Source organism: Centruroides vittatus, unplaced genomic scaffold (assembly GCF_030686945.1).
Source record: "Centruroides vittatus isolate TY-2023 unplaced genomic scaffold, ASM3068694v2 contig_10, whole genome shotgun sequence".
Lineage (NCBI taxonomy): Eukaryota > Metazoa > Arthropoda > Arachnida > Scorpiones > Buthidae > Centruroides > Centruroides vittatus.
Genome location: NW_027120658.1, coordinates 1,517,054 through 1,536,160, shown reverse-complemented (window position 1 = coordinate 1,536,160; position 19,107 = coordinate 1,517,054). Strand labels below are relative to the sequence as shown.

Genomic DNA, 19,107 nt, shown 5'->3' with positions numbered 1-19,107 from the left:
GTATTGTCTTATTTAAAATGTAATAAGTCATGCGAATACCAGTGAACGTGGTTAAACAACATAAATAACTTAATGGTTCCTAAATTTTGATTAATATAGTGAGTTATACTTTCTGACGTATTCTTTTCCTCTTTGTAATTTTACTCATCTCTAGAGATGCATACTAAAATCCCAATTTAAATGCGATTAAACGTTTTTTATTAACTCATTTCGCAAGCCAACATTGTACTTTTTTCAGTACATCTTATTCAAATGCCTAAAAACAGAATTATTTATGTTTTTCTTTTTTATATTCCTGTACTAGTTTCATAATCAGATTTTTAGATATGTTCTTCTTATTTATAAGTAATTAGAAAATTATTTTTTTATGAAATAATGGGAGCAAACTAATATTGATTTTTCAATAACCAGCAGCGCATCAAACCTAAAGTTATTTATTTATTTAGATAGATGACAGCACGACTCTGTTGCCAACAGGAAAAGTGTTATGTACAGGGGCAAGACTTCTAATTTGAGGTGGAGAGCATATATTTTAAATTGTCACAATTTTTTTTATTTATTTAATCATATTTTTTTAATGTCACAATAAATAAATTTCTCGTTTAGTATAGTGTACTTATACGAATGCATATCACGACTGTGTACACTGAAGAGGGTCATTGGGTCGAAATGTTCCATACATATAAAATTAAAAAATTTTAGGTTGGATGGTGATTTTTAGATTTGGCTGCGTAGAATTAAAAAAGAATTAAAAAATGACGTACAGTACTTAATCCTTTGAAGTATAATTCTAATACACAGAATGAAAACAATTGTAATATACAAGGTAATCCGATAAACCTTTCTTAGAAAATAAAATCTGATATAGCTTATACAAACACGCGTGCAGTTCGTTAATGTAAAGATAGAGTAACAAGCAGAAGTATATAAATTAATGAAACATCAGTAGTTATTATATAAAATATTAAAAATTTAATTGACTAAATACGTACATTTTATGAAGTAAATATTTATATTTTCATGCAGAACATAATTAAATTTTTGAAAATAATTGTAGAATTGTTTCCAATTTAATAAATTATAATTTATATTATTTCTTTACGAAATCTTGATGTATTAAATTTAAAAATAGTTCATAACTTTGCATCAAAATATATGCAGTATATTTTAAATCGCAAAAATTTCTAAAAATATATTTAAATTTGGTAGTTGTTGACAAATGAAAAATTGTTTGTTTTAAAACGAAAATTCGAATTTTCTATTTAGAATAATCAAAAATAGTTGATAATTTATATACTTCGAGCAATTTTATTAAACATTCCATGTATTATAACGAACGAATTGGTCATTTTCAATTCTCTTCGCATTGAGTAATTATTTTCATATCACAGAAAATCAATTTGTTTCTTTTGTTCCTTTCTCTTTGAAGGTCAAAGTTTTATTTGTGTAGCTTATACATAAACCTATCAAAATAAAATATTTATTTTAACAAATAAATGCTTTTATAGTAATTTATTTATTTAATAACTGATTAAACCGGTTTACTGTTTTATAATAATTCAAATCAATTGCCACGATCAAATAGCCAATTTATAAGTCTTTTAATTAAGTAATTTGGTGCTAATCTACTACAAAATGTATTACTATATAGATTTATTGTTTAACTCGTTTATATAACCTAAATTATAAGGGGTTCTCTTTCAATTTAAGTAATTTTGTAATATAAAAACGTTTATATCGTCTGTAAAAAACTAAAGATCGATCAAATTTAATTGTTGCTAACTCATTAAAAGAAAATTCACGCGATATTCCTGTTAAAGCATTGTAAGATTATATTTCAAATGATCTCCGGAGAATATTTTCTTGAAAATTTATTATAGCTTCACCACAATATATTATGTTATCAAAATGAATTATAACATATAATAGAAATAAATTTTACTTTATTGTTCACTCTAAACGTTTCGTGTTTTTGTTAAAACTCTGCTATTTTATTGTTAATTATAACTAACGCTGTAATCCTAGTTATTTTACATAATTATTAAATTAAATATGCCTACGTAAATTATTTATATGTAAATTTCACATGTTTTATATACTAACTTATGAAAACACGCATATTTTACATCATTTTTGCATTTATTTTCATAAAATATAAGTTTAAACATTATTAACAATTATCAGTAGTGATTTTAATAATTCCTAACTAAAACTTTAAAATAATGTTTCTGGATATTTCAATATTTATAAGCGAGGATTTAATTTTATTCACGCGAAAAATAGGATGATGGCTCAGGAGACTAAGATGTGTATCTTCACTCTGAGGAGCCAGATTCGAGTCCGGATCGAGCTCTTCAGAAATTTTCACGAATGCCCCACTCCTCAACATCCGGCGCTCCCATTCCTTATCATCCTGCGCCCCATCCCTCTACATTCGGCACTCAATTCCTCATGGACCAGACCGAATAAACTATTACCGATTTACAGAAATTTTCTTCCTGTTCCTTACCATCCATCTAATTGTAGACTTAACCAAATCCACAATCGCCCATAATCAAGTCAGAAAAGCAAAAATTAAAAAAAAAAAAAAAATTATTTACTATTGAATTGAAATTTAATTGATTAACTTTTATGTAATTAATAATTACAAATAAACTTAAAATTGTATCAGTTATATATCGAAATTAAATATTAATATTACATTGATTTTGCATATTATATTTAATATTTAACACTGTTTTTACATACAGAAGACTGGCTAATCCGGCTATCAACCCTGCTCGTGTGCCCTGTTTCCATGAAAACGTTAGTCATGTCACACATTCCGCTGTGCACGAATGGCCGGATTAGCGAGAGTCTGTTATTTAATGCTTATATTTACTACAAAAATACTAAAACTTACGATAAAGCTTAAAGGAGGACTAAAAATTAATTAAAAAAATTAATTTAATAATTTCATGATAACCAAATTTTAATTAAATAAAATCAAAACTTAGAATAATTTAAAATATATTATTAAGAACATTTTAAATATATAAAATAAATTTTAAATTAAAATTTTTAAAGATAAATTTAAAATCATTCAGATTATTATTTGAATCGTTATCTTTAAACTTCAAATTTTATAATTTTAAAAATAAATTTAATTAACACCTAAAAATAATTAAACTAAAAATTAACTTTAGTGATTTTTACTTCTATTATAATTTTTTAATAATAAAAATCGCCAAAATTCATTTTTTTATCATTTCTTTTTAATACAAAATTATTTCCCAGTTTGACATTAAAAATTGATGTATTATAACTCGAGAAGTTCACATAATAGATCTCAATTATTATATTTTAGGTTTATAAAATCATAAATATAGTTTACAGCCCTTGGGGTTAAAAATTCAATATTGATGCCAATAAATTGCGATAGATTACACGAATACATCTACAATTTACTCCGGCGACAGTTCACAACATGTTATTACCTAATAAATTATATCGTAAACTATATTAAAAATCAAAATATTTTCAATTTTAAATATATTTATTTATAATTCAACATAAATTCTATATAAATATATTTTCATAAAATTTATAAGTTAATTTATAAAGTCTGTAAATACTATACAGGATTTTGCCTATAAATTAATAAAAATCCAATAATATATTTTAATTTATAAAAGAGATTAATTAATATAAATATTTTAATTACTGTATTTCGTTGTATAATGAAAATATAAATATGTAATGAAGTTAGTGGTTTAATATATTTTCTAACTTTTTAAATAAATAATTTTTTTTTTAAATTTCTATTTCTATTTTCTTTACGTTTGGCTGATATTATTGAATTATTTCTGATACTTAACTTTTTCAAATTTGTAGTACAATAATTCAGATAATCATAAGAAGATAAATAGTTCCTTTCATACAAAGTGATATAGCATCTAATCTAATTTATTAAATAAATTTAACGTATGCCAAAACCCATTTCATTCAATCTTTTTTCTTTTTACAATTTAATACAATTTTCTAAATGATAAAAATCTTTAAAAATAACACATTTTTTATTCTATTTTATTATTTTCTAATATTTTTATAACGCGTAAGAAATTGATTTTTATGTTTACTTTCTGTGAAATTTTATCAATTATAATCCTCTAGAGAGGTACTGTACAATTTTATTTTAAAATATTTAAATTATTCTGTAAATAAATTCTTTATAGAATTAAAGACACTTTTGCAAATAACACCAACGGTTTTTTTTTAAAAATATAAATGAATTTTTCTGAATTCATATAGAAATTTAATTTATTAAGATATATATTTTGATCTTTTATTTAAAATAAAAATAAATATCGACTTTTCTTTATATATATTTTAATACAATTGTTTTTTTTTTAATTAGATATACTGCTACTATGCCTGTTATTTATTATCGATTAACATAATAACAAACCTCAACTAGTAGTTTTCAATATATTCACTGATCAAATCAATAAATCAAGCATCATTTTTTCTATGAGATAAATATATATTAAAATAAATATTATATAATAAATTTTATATAATAATTTTTATTATAATTAATTACAGTACTCATTAGAGAAGAGATCTTTAATAGGATTAATTGAAACGATGTTATTTCTAATCAATTAAAATACATGGTGTAGTGGTAAAGCGTGATATTTTCTTTATCTTATAAATGATTAAAAGATCGATTTTGTGGTAGAAATTGCTCACGATACATTTTGAACAATTTCCAAATTTATTTTATATAATTTCCTCACACTTCTATAAAAAGGAAAAGGAGGGGAAAAAATCCTTTTTATATAAAAAAAATCGATTCGAGTGCTCTATTTGTTCTGAATAAATTGTTTAAAATCTTCGACTTTTTCAATTCTTTTACTTATTATTATTATTATTATTATTATAATAAATCCGTTTACGTATTAATTACAGTCAAACTTTGATTTAACGCCACAATTTGTTCACTTTTGAAATTGGCGTTAAATCGAGTGTGAGGCTGTGTAGGCCTGCAGTAATAAGATCTGAACACAAGTTTTGGAACTGAAAGTCACATGACGACGTTTGCAATGCAAAATCGCGCATTTAATAATTCAAGATACCGAAGGGTTCTGTATTTAATATTTATGGGGAAGATACCTTCACAAATATCTATTAACGCTTTACGAGGGTAGCAGTATTTACGAGGCGCTAAATATTTAAAGATTTGTTTAAATATAATTTTAAAGTATAAAAATAAAATCGATACTCATTAAAAAATCTAAGAATAAATACTCTGTATATTTTTATATTCATAAAGACAAAACTCAATGTTGTTTTAAAAGCCTACTCATATTTTTATTTTGTATTTTTGTTACGTCATTCGAAAACATGTTTTAAATTTTTAAAACTTTTATATAAGAAGGAATTTTTTTTAAAATGCATTTTAAAAATAAGTTATATAAAATCAAAAAATTAAAAAGGATTATATATTTTTTATATAAGAAATTTACATGTTTTATATTATATTATTAAATATTAAACTGTAATATGTTCAGGTTTTGTATCATTATTTTATTTTTTATTTTGTTAATTTTGACAAAAATAAATTGTTTTTCTTCTATGAATTTTAATGTACAATCAGTGTAATTTTTTAAAAATAATTTTATAATTTATTTATTCATTTATTACAAATACAGTTTTAGTAAATAAATTTTGAAAAGTATAATAAAATTATTATTAAAAAAAAATTAAATATAAATCTTTTTAAAGGTCTACTTATAGTATAGAAATAATTCATAATTTAAATTATGGAACAGAAAATGTGTCAAACCTTAGCATAATTGCACGTTTCTGTAAATATATATTTAAATTTAAAAAATTTAAATTTTTAATAATTTATTTTACTTATTTATTCTTCAGTTTTATTAAATCTGTAATAAATTATTTATTCTTGTTTCTGTAATTCTTGTATTAGTATAGGCTGAAGAGAATTCTATGAATAATTTCAATAAATTCTGTATTTTTAATCCATTTCTGTCAGCAACTAATTAAATTATGTTTAAAATTTTTGAAGAATAGATAATAATAATAATAATAATAATGATAAATATTGGTGAATTAATAATATAAAATATGTAGAATCATGATTAAATTGTACAAATTTAATCATGTATTGGATTAATAGTAAGTTAATTATGATATATATATAAAATATTCGTTGACAGATTCTATAATGTTTCTTAGTTCTCAAAATGATAAAAATAATATTTAAAATGGTTATAAAAACATATTTTAAAACATATTTTCTTTAATCTAATACATTCTGAGTGGCATTTGACTATCAATAACAGTTTTTCAAGTCTCCTTAATCTTCCTATGAATGAATTGTTTGGCTTTTATGGAAGATTTTAGAATTAAATTTTCACCGAATAGGGCGGTTTTCATGTCAAATTCATTAATTAAATTAGAATTTATTATTTTCTTAAACCTTTTATTACATTAATCTAACGTAAAACTGAAAAAAATTCATGTTAATTTAATTATTATATAGTGATGATGATGATTATGAGTTTTAAGGTATCATTTTTAAATTTCTATTAAAAAGCATTATAAAAATAACAAATAATTATTTACTGTGTAACACCTACATATACAATTTTCTAATCTAATTTATTACTCCAACGCATTTTATAAGATAATATATATTTTTTCTTAAATGTACCAAATAATAAGTTTTGATGAAACATAAGAAAACACGAAAGTTAATCTAGAGACGGTCGAATGGCCGAGGTAATAAAGGCATCAGTGTATGGCTCTAGGAGCTTTAAATTCGAGTCTGCATCGAAACTTCAAGAATTTTTCGTAGTAGGTTTGACTCGAATAGGTCAGATCTTGGGGTCTAACTTAATCTTTGATGGGTTTATAGAAGGCTTTCTTAGTGTCCGCACAATAGAAAAAGTTTTTTCGAAAGTCTTTGTAAAAGCAAAATATAGATAAAAGCAATTTTCTTATTTATTTCATAATGTATTTTTTCTAGAAACTTTGTAGTTATGAATCATAGTTAAATTTTTCATTATTATAAGAAAAAAGTGTGAATGGATAAAATTTCGAGTAAAATAATTTATAATAGAGCATAAGATGATATCTCCTATTCAATAGCCATATTCTACTTGAATTTCATTTGATTTTTTTTTTTTGTTTTTTTAATAAAAAGTAGTTTTAATAAAAATAATTCCTACAATAACTTGAAAAATTCAAGTTATTGTAGGAATTTCACATTTAAGCTTTCCTTTTTTTAAATTTCAATTTAAACACCTTTCTACTTCCATTTTATTAATTATTTTTATTTTGTTTATTTATAGTTTGATATTTTTGCGTTATTTTCAAATGAGGTCATTTTAATCTAAAAATAATTTTGAAATTTCATTAAATGTAAGCATTGCAACTTTTTAATCGTTATTTTTTTTTTTTTTTTTTTGTTCTAATGTATAAAAAATATAAGAAATATTAAAATTTAAATATTTAATTTTAAAAATATATGTGTAATTAATATTTTCTAAGAAAAACATTCGCAATGTTATAGTTGGTGGGTTATTGCATCATTTGCTGAAATATTTTAATAAAGCTTATAATAAAATCTCCATATATTGTTTGTTATTTAAAATGATATTGAAATTTTCTGTATAATAATCCTAAACTTCTTATAACAAGAAGCGTACAACAACCGTTTGAATCGTTCAAGCGTGCCATAGTTATGAGCTAAAGGATGATTATGCTGGACTAATTTTCAAAGCTGGGAAAAGAGAACTTAAGCGTTTAACGAGATTAACCTAATTTAAAATAAAACGTACAGTACGCAATTATACGCTATAATATAAAATCAAAACCAACGATTTACGTAACGATTTCATTTTTTGCATTAAAAATAGATTAATAATAATTATTTTTGAAATAATACGACGATTATTAATAAATAAAACGACGTATACAGTAGTTAAAATGAATCGTTCCTAGGTTAAAGCTAAATACTTGTACAGAATCCCTGGAGGTTTGTACACAATTCCAGATGATATCGAAGGGTGTGTGTTCCTACTCGACTGGAACCAAGCAGATTCTTGGTTTCTTTCTTTGAATGAATATGTGGTTCCTACGCTAGGATCTTCTGTTTATATATTATGATTATCAGTTTTATTAATTTTGCAAAGAAGTTTGCAACGGGAGGGGTAACAATCACGCAATGTAATGAGATAAATTTTTATAAAATAAAGTTATAAACTTCTAAGCTTTATTCTACTTAATAACAATTTAAGGAAAAAATATATATTTTAAGGATTGTTCTTTAATTTTATTTTCTAAAGCATTATTTAATTTACTGAAATTAGGGAAAATGTTACAAAGTACTGTAGATGGAAATGTTCCTACTTCAATTTCTAAATCAATCTTTGCTAAAATTCCTACAGTTACCTTCATCTAATCTTATAAAATAGCCTAAAAGATAGTAAAAAGGAAATTATGAATTTTGGTAAACAATAACGTTTCTAACCTTTTATTATCTTTCAGAATATTCAGAGCTTTAATAGATATATTACGCTTAATGACCCTTTTTCTGAATTGAATTGCAGAGATATTTAAATTGTAATAAAGTAACTGTAATAATAATAACAGCAAGAATCGTAAGTTATACGAAGTATTTGTTGATTAAGTAAATTATATATTACAAAAGTTAATAAGTAGCACTTTATTAAATTCAAAATAGCATTATTATATAAAATGAGCTCACTCGTTTATACTTGGTAACAATTCCGCTATGAGAGTTTCTTTTATAATTTAAATATACATAAAATAGCAATTTAGAAGTTATATTTAAGTAATTAAATACAAAAATAAAGTACTAATTATAGTATTGATAACCGTAATTACATTGTTATTTCTTCATAAGTTAATATAACTTTAACACAAATATAGAAAGAGTTTTTATTTATATTAATTAAAAAATTAATTTATATTTAATGTTAAAATAATTATATATAAAATTAACATTCCTCTTTATTTGAAATTTAAATATTTAAAATCTTTAACGTATTTCTGAAAATGTTTTTGCAGTATAAGTAACGTATACAATCAATAGTAAATCGTCATTGCTTTTTTTAAATTTATCCTGTAACTACGTAATACTTAGAAAATGTTTTAATATATTCAGCTGCTATAAAAATTTTATATATATATATATATATATATATTTATTTTTTAACTTTTTAATTGCTTATAATAATTAACGTTTATAAAACTCATCTAAAACTCGTAATTTTCACCGTTCATTAAACGATTTTACTAAAATTGGCCTGCAAAACATTTCACAAAATCATTGACGTCATCATTTTCATTCCAATTTCATGGTTGCTATAGCAACTGCATCCTTTAACCTAGAGTAGGTTGAAATCTCCAACACAAGCAGAGATTGCGAAGTTTTCCGCATCTTTGTATAAATATCCTTTATAATTTCTTAAACCCCTTTAAAACTCGAGTGAAATATCCATCAGTATAGTTTATATGTGTATAAAAATTATCGGTTTTTTTTACCAAAACAGTAGTGACGTCATATTTTCCCGCTCAAACTTCCATTCTTAACAGATCGATATTACTACAACGGGGTACGTCTACCTGTAAAGTCAGACAATATTTGGCTGAAAGCCAGACATCTTCCAGACTAGGAAATTACTTGCAAAGGAGACTCCCTAATTTCATATATTTACAAATAGTCCAAAAAATAATGCCACAAAACTAAATTTCATTTTCGTTTTTTAATAGATTTTTCTAAATTCTCTTATTTTTCACTTTAATTTTCTCTGTAAACATTATTAAAGTCGGAAGAAATTCGTGTGATAAATGTATTATGTAAGGTATATATTAAAGTATGTATATTATAAATAATAATAAATGTATAGTACTATGTATAAATAATCACGCATTACTACTATAACATTTAAATTAAAACGTATATTATTAAACAAAAATTAGTAAATAAAGTACAGGTTTATAATCATTAATATGTAATTTAATATTAAAAATAAGATGTAATTTATTGTCAAAAAATTGTAATAATTTAACACATTACTAAATATATAATATCTAATAATAATAAAAAATGAAAACATATGAAATTTTTAATAAATCAAAATATAAAATAAAAGAGAGAATTAAAAATATCTATTGTACTCATTTATTTTACGTTTTGTTTATAAAATAAGTTTAAAGTATATAAATTCCTTTATATAATATCTTTTGGTCTTAAAAAAATATTATAAATTGAAATGCAAAAGATTAAAAAATAAATTTCTTTTGAATAATGGTGGAACTTATAGCGTGTTAATACATGTACAGTGTATAAGTTTCGTTGACAATCTGACAATAAAATAAAATAAAATAATAAAAAAAAACGAAATTCGTACTTCCGTGAAAAGGAATGAATACAATAAAAGTTATGTTTTGTAAGACTCGATAGAATTTACTATATACAAAAATAATAATAATAAAATTCAATTTTTCATCCAGCAAGACCGCGTGTAAAGAATATATTTTAAAACGGATCTATTTAAAAGAAAATTATAATTAAAAATTACTCACTCAAGATTTATGAGAATGACTAAAATTTTATAAACAAATCGAGTAAATTCTTTAAAAATTATACTGTTGATTAGTTGGTTTACAGTTGCCAAGTCCCTTCTTGGAATTTTTAAATTATAGACTAAACTTTAACATTTTGAAAACTTGGAAACAATTATTCTACTGGATTTTTTTTCTAAATTTTTTATCTATTATGGATTTTGTTTCTGTATAGTATTATTTATTTTTTTTAACTGAAATAAAATAAAAAATAAAACTTTATTTTAATGAGACACCTAACACACACATAAACAAACAACTAATTAAAAATGGAATAAAATACATCATATAAACTCTTAAACTTTACAAAACAAAATTTGTATATTTTAATTAACAAATAACTAAAATATTCTTATGACCTTACTAAATATAACGTAATTAGTACATAATTTAATTATGCTTAAACTTCTCAGTAATGAAGTTCAAACAAAAGCAACCGTTAATTTGCTGAGCTCTAAATCGAACATCACTTATTGATTGCTTCAACGATTATTCATTCGGCAAGATTGGTGTAATTTTAATATAAATCTTTCTAAAATAATTAAGAACTGTTCAATTAAAAACTATTCAATTTAAAAGCTGTTTAAAATTTTAATTTAATTAATTTAAATTGAACTTATTAATTATCTTTAACTATCGATGAGAGATGCTAGTAAACACGATTGATTCATCATATTTTTTTAATTTTTGAATATTTTATATCAGTATTTTAGAAATGTTGCAGTTGTTTATATTGCTATTTTAATATTTAATATATAAAATCTGTGCTTAAAAATTAATAACAATAAAAAATAACGAGTAAAATGAGCCAAAATCGATATATTAAAGCCAATCTATCACATTAATTTCCTGCAAATATCACTTTTTGGTCATCTACAACAATTTAATTAGTTTATCAATCAATCAATATCGATTTACGATAAATTATGCAAATTTAAAAAATAAAATTTAATTTGCCATTTTCATGTAACTAAATGAAATTTCTGAGAAATTTTAACAGAATTTAAATAAATCACTAATTTCTTTCTATCTTTTGCATATTCCAGCACTTAATCGTTTTTAGAATTTTAGTAGTGAATTATTAATTATTTTATATATTTTCAAGTGCTTTGAATTATTTGATGAAGTTATTAATAGATCGAATTACGTTTTCTGATTTCCTCCCCTTCCTGCAACGAAAGGGATAGACAACGTTTTAGTTTACGTATTGCACGCTGTTCACTGCGTCACAACTTTAGAATACGGATGCTGTTACTATAGTAACGAGGTTTCGGTTATTCTACGTATATTTATTCATCGATCAATGCTAAATGGATATTCTGTAACTAGTTAGAATAATCTACTTTAGTAAAAGCTTCATTTGAATACTTACTAAACTTATTAAGATAAGAAGTTAAGGCATCTTTGATAGGGCACAGATGTTATCTTTTGGATTAGAAAAAAAAATAGTCATTTTTCGAAAATGTTTAAAGATTTTTCTTACTAATTAAGACTTTGCTACATATTTATAAGGGGGAAAAATGTCGAAAATTCTATAATTCTTGTAAAACGATTTTTAAAATTATAATAAAATTTTTAAAATGTAATTAATTGAATTTTATAGACACTATTCTAGTTAATTAGTAGTTAATCAATCCCTAAAGAATTGTATTAATAAGGATAACTGTTGACCTTTAATTTGCATTTAAATTCTTAAAATAACGCTATAAATTCATTATTTAATATAGAAGTATCTACTTTATTTTGTTTTTTGTATTCAAATATTTTTTATTTACTGTAAATGAATAAAAATATCATTTTTAGAATTTTAAGGATATTTAACTTTAGAAAAAATGTGTGTAAAAATATTTTTGATGCTTGTTTTGTTTACGTCGCATCTGAGAATCGCCTCCATTATAAACATTTCTGGATGTTTTCTTTTTCTCTTCTTCTTCTTATTATTATTTATTTATAGAATCATTTGTAGAAAAATATATTCATTCAAATGAAAATTAAGCATTAAAAATAGAGCAAAACATTTAACATAAATGTTATTGCTTTTTTATTTTTGTAACATAATTTTTTGATGTAAATGCATGAATTTATATTCTCTTCGGGTAAATTTGTCTAAAATTATACGACATAATTTAAAATTATATTTATCGAAATTGGCGCTTAATAGCGACGATGATGATTACAGAAAACTACATTAAATTGGGCATGTGTCTACCCTCATTTTTATCTTGAAGCTAATCAATCCCCAAACCGTGACTTCGGATTACGAGACGAATCACGTGATTTTGCGAATGGCAATTTGCCAATTAAATTTTTCATCACTTTGCGCAATTTTTATACACAGCTCTCCATAAGGATCCATCTATATAAATGGTTGCACCGTGTTTGTTGACATAATTTGCATATTTCAAAAAATATGTATATTCTGCTAAAATTGTATTTGCAAATTATACAATATACGTTTTAAAATTATTTTTTTTTAATGATACAATATGCGGCAATTGATTATACGCGAGTTGCAACGTTATCACTCACCCTTCACTAAGCATAACATAAAAGTTAAAATACAGTTAATTTTCTAATTAATTATTAGTTACTTGTCCGAGTAATGCTGTTTTAATTGAAAATTAGTCTTATAAATCCCTAGCAAAAGTAAGTTATCCTAGGAGGAGGGATAGGATAGAATCATCCTATGATTTATTGCCACTCCTTGACCTACCCGATGGTATCAAAAGTACAATAATGGCTGATGGGACACCAGAAGTAAACCAATATTCACTTACCTGATTATTGTCGGTAGATGTTAGAAACTGTACTCTACTACTTGCAGATTGACTACGAGGAAAATGTTTTCCATCCATGATCCAAACACGTGTATAAACAAAAAAATTTCGTGTTATAATCGAATGCCGTATAGAAATCTTAATTTGTACACTCGATAAACGACTACTTTTCAAATTCTCGTATCCAATAAATGTTTAATTCTGATAAAAAGATATTCGTAAATATTACTGCACGATGGAGGAAGAAGGCTGTGTTCTTCCCGCCAATAGTATGCTTCTACCGTCCTTGAAACAGCGCAGGTTCCTCCTGTATTTCGTCGTCCGCTGCATCCCATATTGATCCACGACGGTGGCGCTGTTTAGTGAAGTGGTCAGATAGGAAATTCCGAAAGGTCACACAACGTTCCTATGTCGTGACGTAAACTATCTCAATAAAGATATTACAGGATATAAGACCGAAAACATCAATTTTAATAAACTCCATACTGTAAACAAATACAATTATCACCAACAATTCGCATTTTTCCCCTATATTTAGAACAAAAAAACAAAATGGAATCGATTAGTACCTACAAAATTCGTCTAAAAATCGTAATTAAAATGCAAATTTTCTTAATTATAATTATTTAAACCCTGCTATAACCATTAAAGATCTCGTAGGGATTAATTAACTAAGAAATTGTTAAAATTTCGTTGTTTTGCCGTTTAATTAATTATAAATGCTATATTTTGTTGTATATAAAATGTAATTTTCTTTTGAATTTTATTTTTTGTTTTTTATATCTCATTAATGTAAAAAAAAAGAAAAATAGAGATTTGCGATGAAAAATATTGTTACAATTGTTATAGTTTTAAAATGTTAAATATAATTAAATTATTTTGCTGTATAATTAGAGTAAAACTATAAATGTAAAAAAAAAATTAAATGCATTTAATGGCACTTAATAAAATTAGTAACAAAAAATGTCTATTAAAAATATTTATTTTTATAATTAAGCGTTAAGATTTACCAATTTTTATAACCTATTAAAAATTTAATAAATAGAAGGAAGTTAACCCATAAATTAAATAATTCTAATAAAGGAAAAGTAATTAAAAATCCTTTAATTAACTTCTAAGTTATTTCAAAGTTTAACCTTGGACTTTAATTTCTCCAATGGAATAATTATTGAAACCAAAGTCGCGAAATAATGCTTTATAATTCTTTTGAATAAGTCGAATGATTTTAATATGTAATAAAATGAATTATTAATTGGACTAAAATTAATCGAACCTACTCAATAATTATTTAATGCAAGAATATATTTGGAGTGTGCAATCTTATAAATTGGATTCTCAATCGAATTTTTTGTAAGCCATATTATTACTTATAATTCTTAAAATTCAAACTTGTTTTTGTTGTATAATAAACTTGGAAACATTCCGAAATTCTTATTTTTCTGTTATTGTTAGGAGCAGTTTAAAATTTGGCACGATTAAATGATTTCGTAGTTTTATGTTCTGATTATGTAAATGATCTTAAATTAGTTCAGCGGAAATTTTATATATATATACGAGGCCCTAGACAGACTTGCTTTATATAATGTAATGCCTACGCTACGCAGATGGCATATTTAAGTGCCAACGTGACCACCCACGTTGGCACTCGAATACGCTATGGGTGTAGTGTATTGTCCATGCGCTTCCCCGAATACATCTACGCATCGGATCACACTTGATAATGTATCAGGTTTGGTTTATTGGGATGTAGCAAGGAGAGATCTGACAAGGGTGGGCTTCAGTGGGTCCTCCCGGTGAGACAACCTTTTATATCTGACTGGTCCCTATTTAGGTGTTAGATACGTATAGAAAACTTCTCTTGGTCAGGTGCGAATCACTCGCATCTCACTCGTTTTATCCACTCGGATGCTGTACAAAATCAGGGATCACAGACGGGTTCGTCACGGATCAAGTATCGATAAGCATATATTTGTGCGTGTTTGGAATCTTTAAAGCGCCAAACCTTAGCCAAAAGCTTAGACTGCCTCGCCTAAAACCTCTACCGAATTAAACATTCCATTCTTTTAAGCTTAGGATTTTTTTTTTTATTCCTTGTAAATGTATAAGTTCTCATTACGTTTTTTTGTCTTTTTCATGTCATGAACAGAAGATGAATCATATTATTGGACGTTTGCGTTTCTTTTTTCGATTGAATACTTCTAATACACGATATATATTATTACTAGAAAATATCAACTTTGGACTCTGTCCTATTTTAAAGGGAATAGCAAAATATTCGAAAAATTGTAAACACGAAAATAATTTTAAATTGAAAACAATTCTTTTTAATTTTCTTGAAATAATAATAATAGGAAACGATAAGCATTATTCGGAACTAATAAAAATAATTTTTACTTGTAATTTAAGGAAAACGATATTTATTTTTACTTTAAATTAATTTTATTATGTCGTTATTTTAATAAAATTAATGGTTACAATAATTATGTACCGGTAAATATAATCACTAATAGTCAGAGAATTTTTAAAAATTAAATTTTAAAAATTTATATTACAAATTTTCATTTTTTTAAACCAGAAATGAGATTTTGAATTTTTACAGAATTTTCTGAAATTCATACTCGGTAAGGTCGATGAAATTTTAATATTTAATCATTCATGATTAACATAACAATGTAATATATCTACCGTTAAATGGAATCGTTTTAGCAAATTTTGGCATATTTTTGCATAATGACTTTATAGCGAACTGAACTATGAAAATTTCGAAACGATCGTTACATCGAATGAACTTTTGAAAGGAAATTATCTCAATAATAAAAATTAGTGGGAATGTAACACACACACACACAAAAGAAAAAAAAATGTCAAAGTACTTGGATAGATCATGTTTACAATTGTTTGATTTTATTAACTGGAAAGGTGCCTTTTCTATTTTATCTGTTTACAGTGCGATCATATGCCACAACATGTTGTCTACCATCATTGGATTTGGGTTCGAAACCGGTCCAGGAACAGTACGAGTCTGAGCATTCTGAGCATCGACCCATCTCCTTTACTTGTATTGATCGACTGTTTAAGTCTGGGCTACCTGAAATGAAGGTAATTACAACCATCTATAAGGCTTGCGATACGCTTTTCCCTCTCGTGGCATTCAAAAACCTCAAAGATATTGCAGATTTAGCGATTTTTATATGCAATGTAATTTAATTTTTGTTGATATGCAAATTAAATTTCCCGGAAATTCGTATCCATTCGTATTACATTTAAAGTTTTCCACGGTATACACTACATAAATATTTATGCTTAATAATCGTCTCGGAAACTTCGATGTATTTAAAATATGAAATGATAATTGCTTTTCCCCTTAAGTAAACGGTGATAAATGTATTGAAGCTTTGTTAATTTATGAAAACACAATTTTTAAATTTTGAAGTGTTTCTCGTGAAATTTGGGTTCGCTTAGTCTGAAACGGTTTTTCAAGTTGCAATTAATACAGCTTGTTGGAATTTCTTGATTAAACTAATTAGTAAAATTCAAACCCGAGAAGCTCTATCCTTTCAAACTTATTCGAAATAAGAATCGACTAGATTTTTTTGAAAATGATTGGTTTAAGTGATTTTTTTCCTTTGTATTAAATATAAAACTAATAGGAAAAGTTTAAATTAAAAAGAATCAAAAAATAGTACAATTATTTTATTTGATGCATCTGTCGAAACAGTTATCAGAGCGATTTTGCACGACGATAAAACAAAGATCTTAATTTAAATGTTTTGTAAGAATTCTTGAAGTTTAACTGGTTTAAAACATATTAACGTTATAACAATATTGTTTCACTTTTAAACAAAGAATTTTATTGGTTTCTTTTTGAGAATTTTCTTTTTCTTATGGATTAAATCGAGTCGCAATTTTGCTTCTTTTGTGTTCCTATACCAATATAATTTTCTGTTATAATGTGTTATTAAATAGGCATAAATTATAAGTTTCCCAGTCTGGCTAATAACTACGCGAAAAACTTGTAATAAACAATTTAGTACTAATTAGTTAATTAGTAAAATTCAAATTTTAGATGCTCAATCTTGATTTCGATAAGATTTTCGAAATTATTAGACATTTTGAAGATGGTAAACATTTTGTTTATTTGTAATTAATGACTCAAAATATCAATATTAGCCCATAAAGTTGTTGATTCTTTTTAAGTTTTCATTTCGTTGTTTGATTCTTTGAGATTTTTCAGTTTATTATCAACTAATGATTTTTAAATAAATAAATTGTATAAATGACCAGAAAATTTGAATACTCGAAGTAAATCTTCCAACTGTTTTCTTCCGAGCAAAGTGCTTGAACTTGTGTTGTCTATCTGTGCTGAATAGCGTCACGCTAATATACCACCACGCTTAAATGTAAGTAATATAAACATTGTATTACAACAAAAAAGAGAGTTTAGATAATCGTATTTATACGAAAAGGGCAAACACAAAACAATTTAACGAAATTCAGTTTTGTTTAAGAGTGATCCGAATTAAGAACTTTGAATTGCTTTTAGCCGATCCAACGGAGTTTTGATTGTTGTTTTACCACTCTCTTCCTTCCGATTCGTTCATTATCTTGTCTGTATCTTGGCACTCGAGCCGAGAAATTATTTGTTTCACTAACAGGCAACTTACCGGACACCCGAGAATCCAAGTTAGAAAGCTGCTTGAATCCGTTTAAAGTTCCTTTTTCAATCTCTAATACCTGTTTAAGGAGCTAGTCAGAGAAATGGTCTCTGGGAGAGTTTGCTTTTATTCGAATTTGCCATCTCGCTATCTGTTGTTTTCGCTCTTTACTGAAACGTCAGATATATTACAATATGATACCTAGTCTCGAAAATCCGTGTAGCAACCAGAATAACTTGCTTTGTATTTGCTTCCTTCCATATGTGGAGATAATATTTACATATAAAATAATCCGATATCTTTTGTTGCTGGATAATAGCGTTTACCGAATATTCTCTACACAGCCTATTGATATTATTTCGAAGTAATAATTACTAATGGGTTTTATTGCCAAGTAAATGTACTTTATTTTAAACATAATGACACGTTGTTACGTTTGTTACATAAAACGATAAATTGAAATAAAGGAAAGGCACTTGTTCGCTTTTATCTTGACACTGTGATGTAATTCTAAACAAAGAATTACTTGCAATAATTAGATATATCCACGTGAGGTGCGTTTTCCTTCTGAGTAGTTCTCGTTACACGATTTTTTGTACATTATCCAGTCTTCAGTTGAACTTGATCCAGTGCGTATTTTTCGTTACAAAATATGCAGAAATATTCTTCCTTGCAAATGGAATCTTGAAAACTTCCATATTAACAAAGTTACGAGCTATTCCTATAAATTTTCTTCCTATTCTTTTCTTTTTCTTTGGAGACGTGGAATTCTTCAAATCACGCAGGGATTTCTCAGGAATGTGATTTGTTTTGCGCAAGCATTCCGTTGGACAGGCGAACATCTCGCTAAGAGTTACAATTAGGGATGTAGTTGTTTTTACATTTTTGGTCGTCTGGGAGGCCCAAACCGCGTCATCCATACTTGCAATTTTTCCCACGCCTCTCATCACTCGTCCATTCCCATTGTGGATCCGGCCGAACATAAATTAGTATGTATTCAAAGGGCGGAGTTTTGA

The 19,107-nt window shown here is 25.3% G+C and overlaps 1 protein-coding gene across 1 annotated transcript in view; it reads right to left on the bottom strand.

Annotated features, from left to right (window-relative positions):
• The window catches only part of LOC136971547 (sodium-dependent proline transporter-like), a 168,667-nt gene extending 154,924 nt beyond the window's left edge, over positions 1–13,743 (bottom strand). Inside the window, exon 1 of the mRNA XM_067266171.1 lies at positions 13,437–13,743. Within this exon, the coding sequence (XP_067122272.1) occupies positions 13,437–13,514 (78 nt within the window). The 5' untranslated portion in view covers positions 13,515–13,743. The remainder of the gene's footprint in view (positions 1–13,436) is intronic.
• Between the last annotated feature and the right edge of the window lie 5,364 nt (positions 13,744–19,107).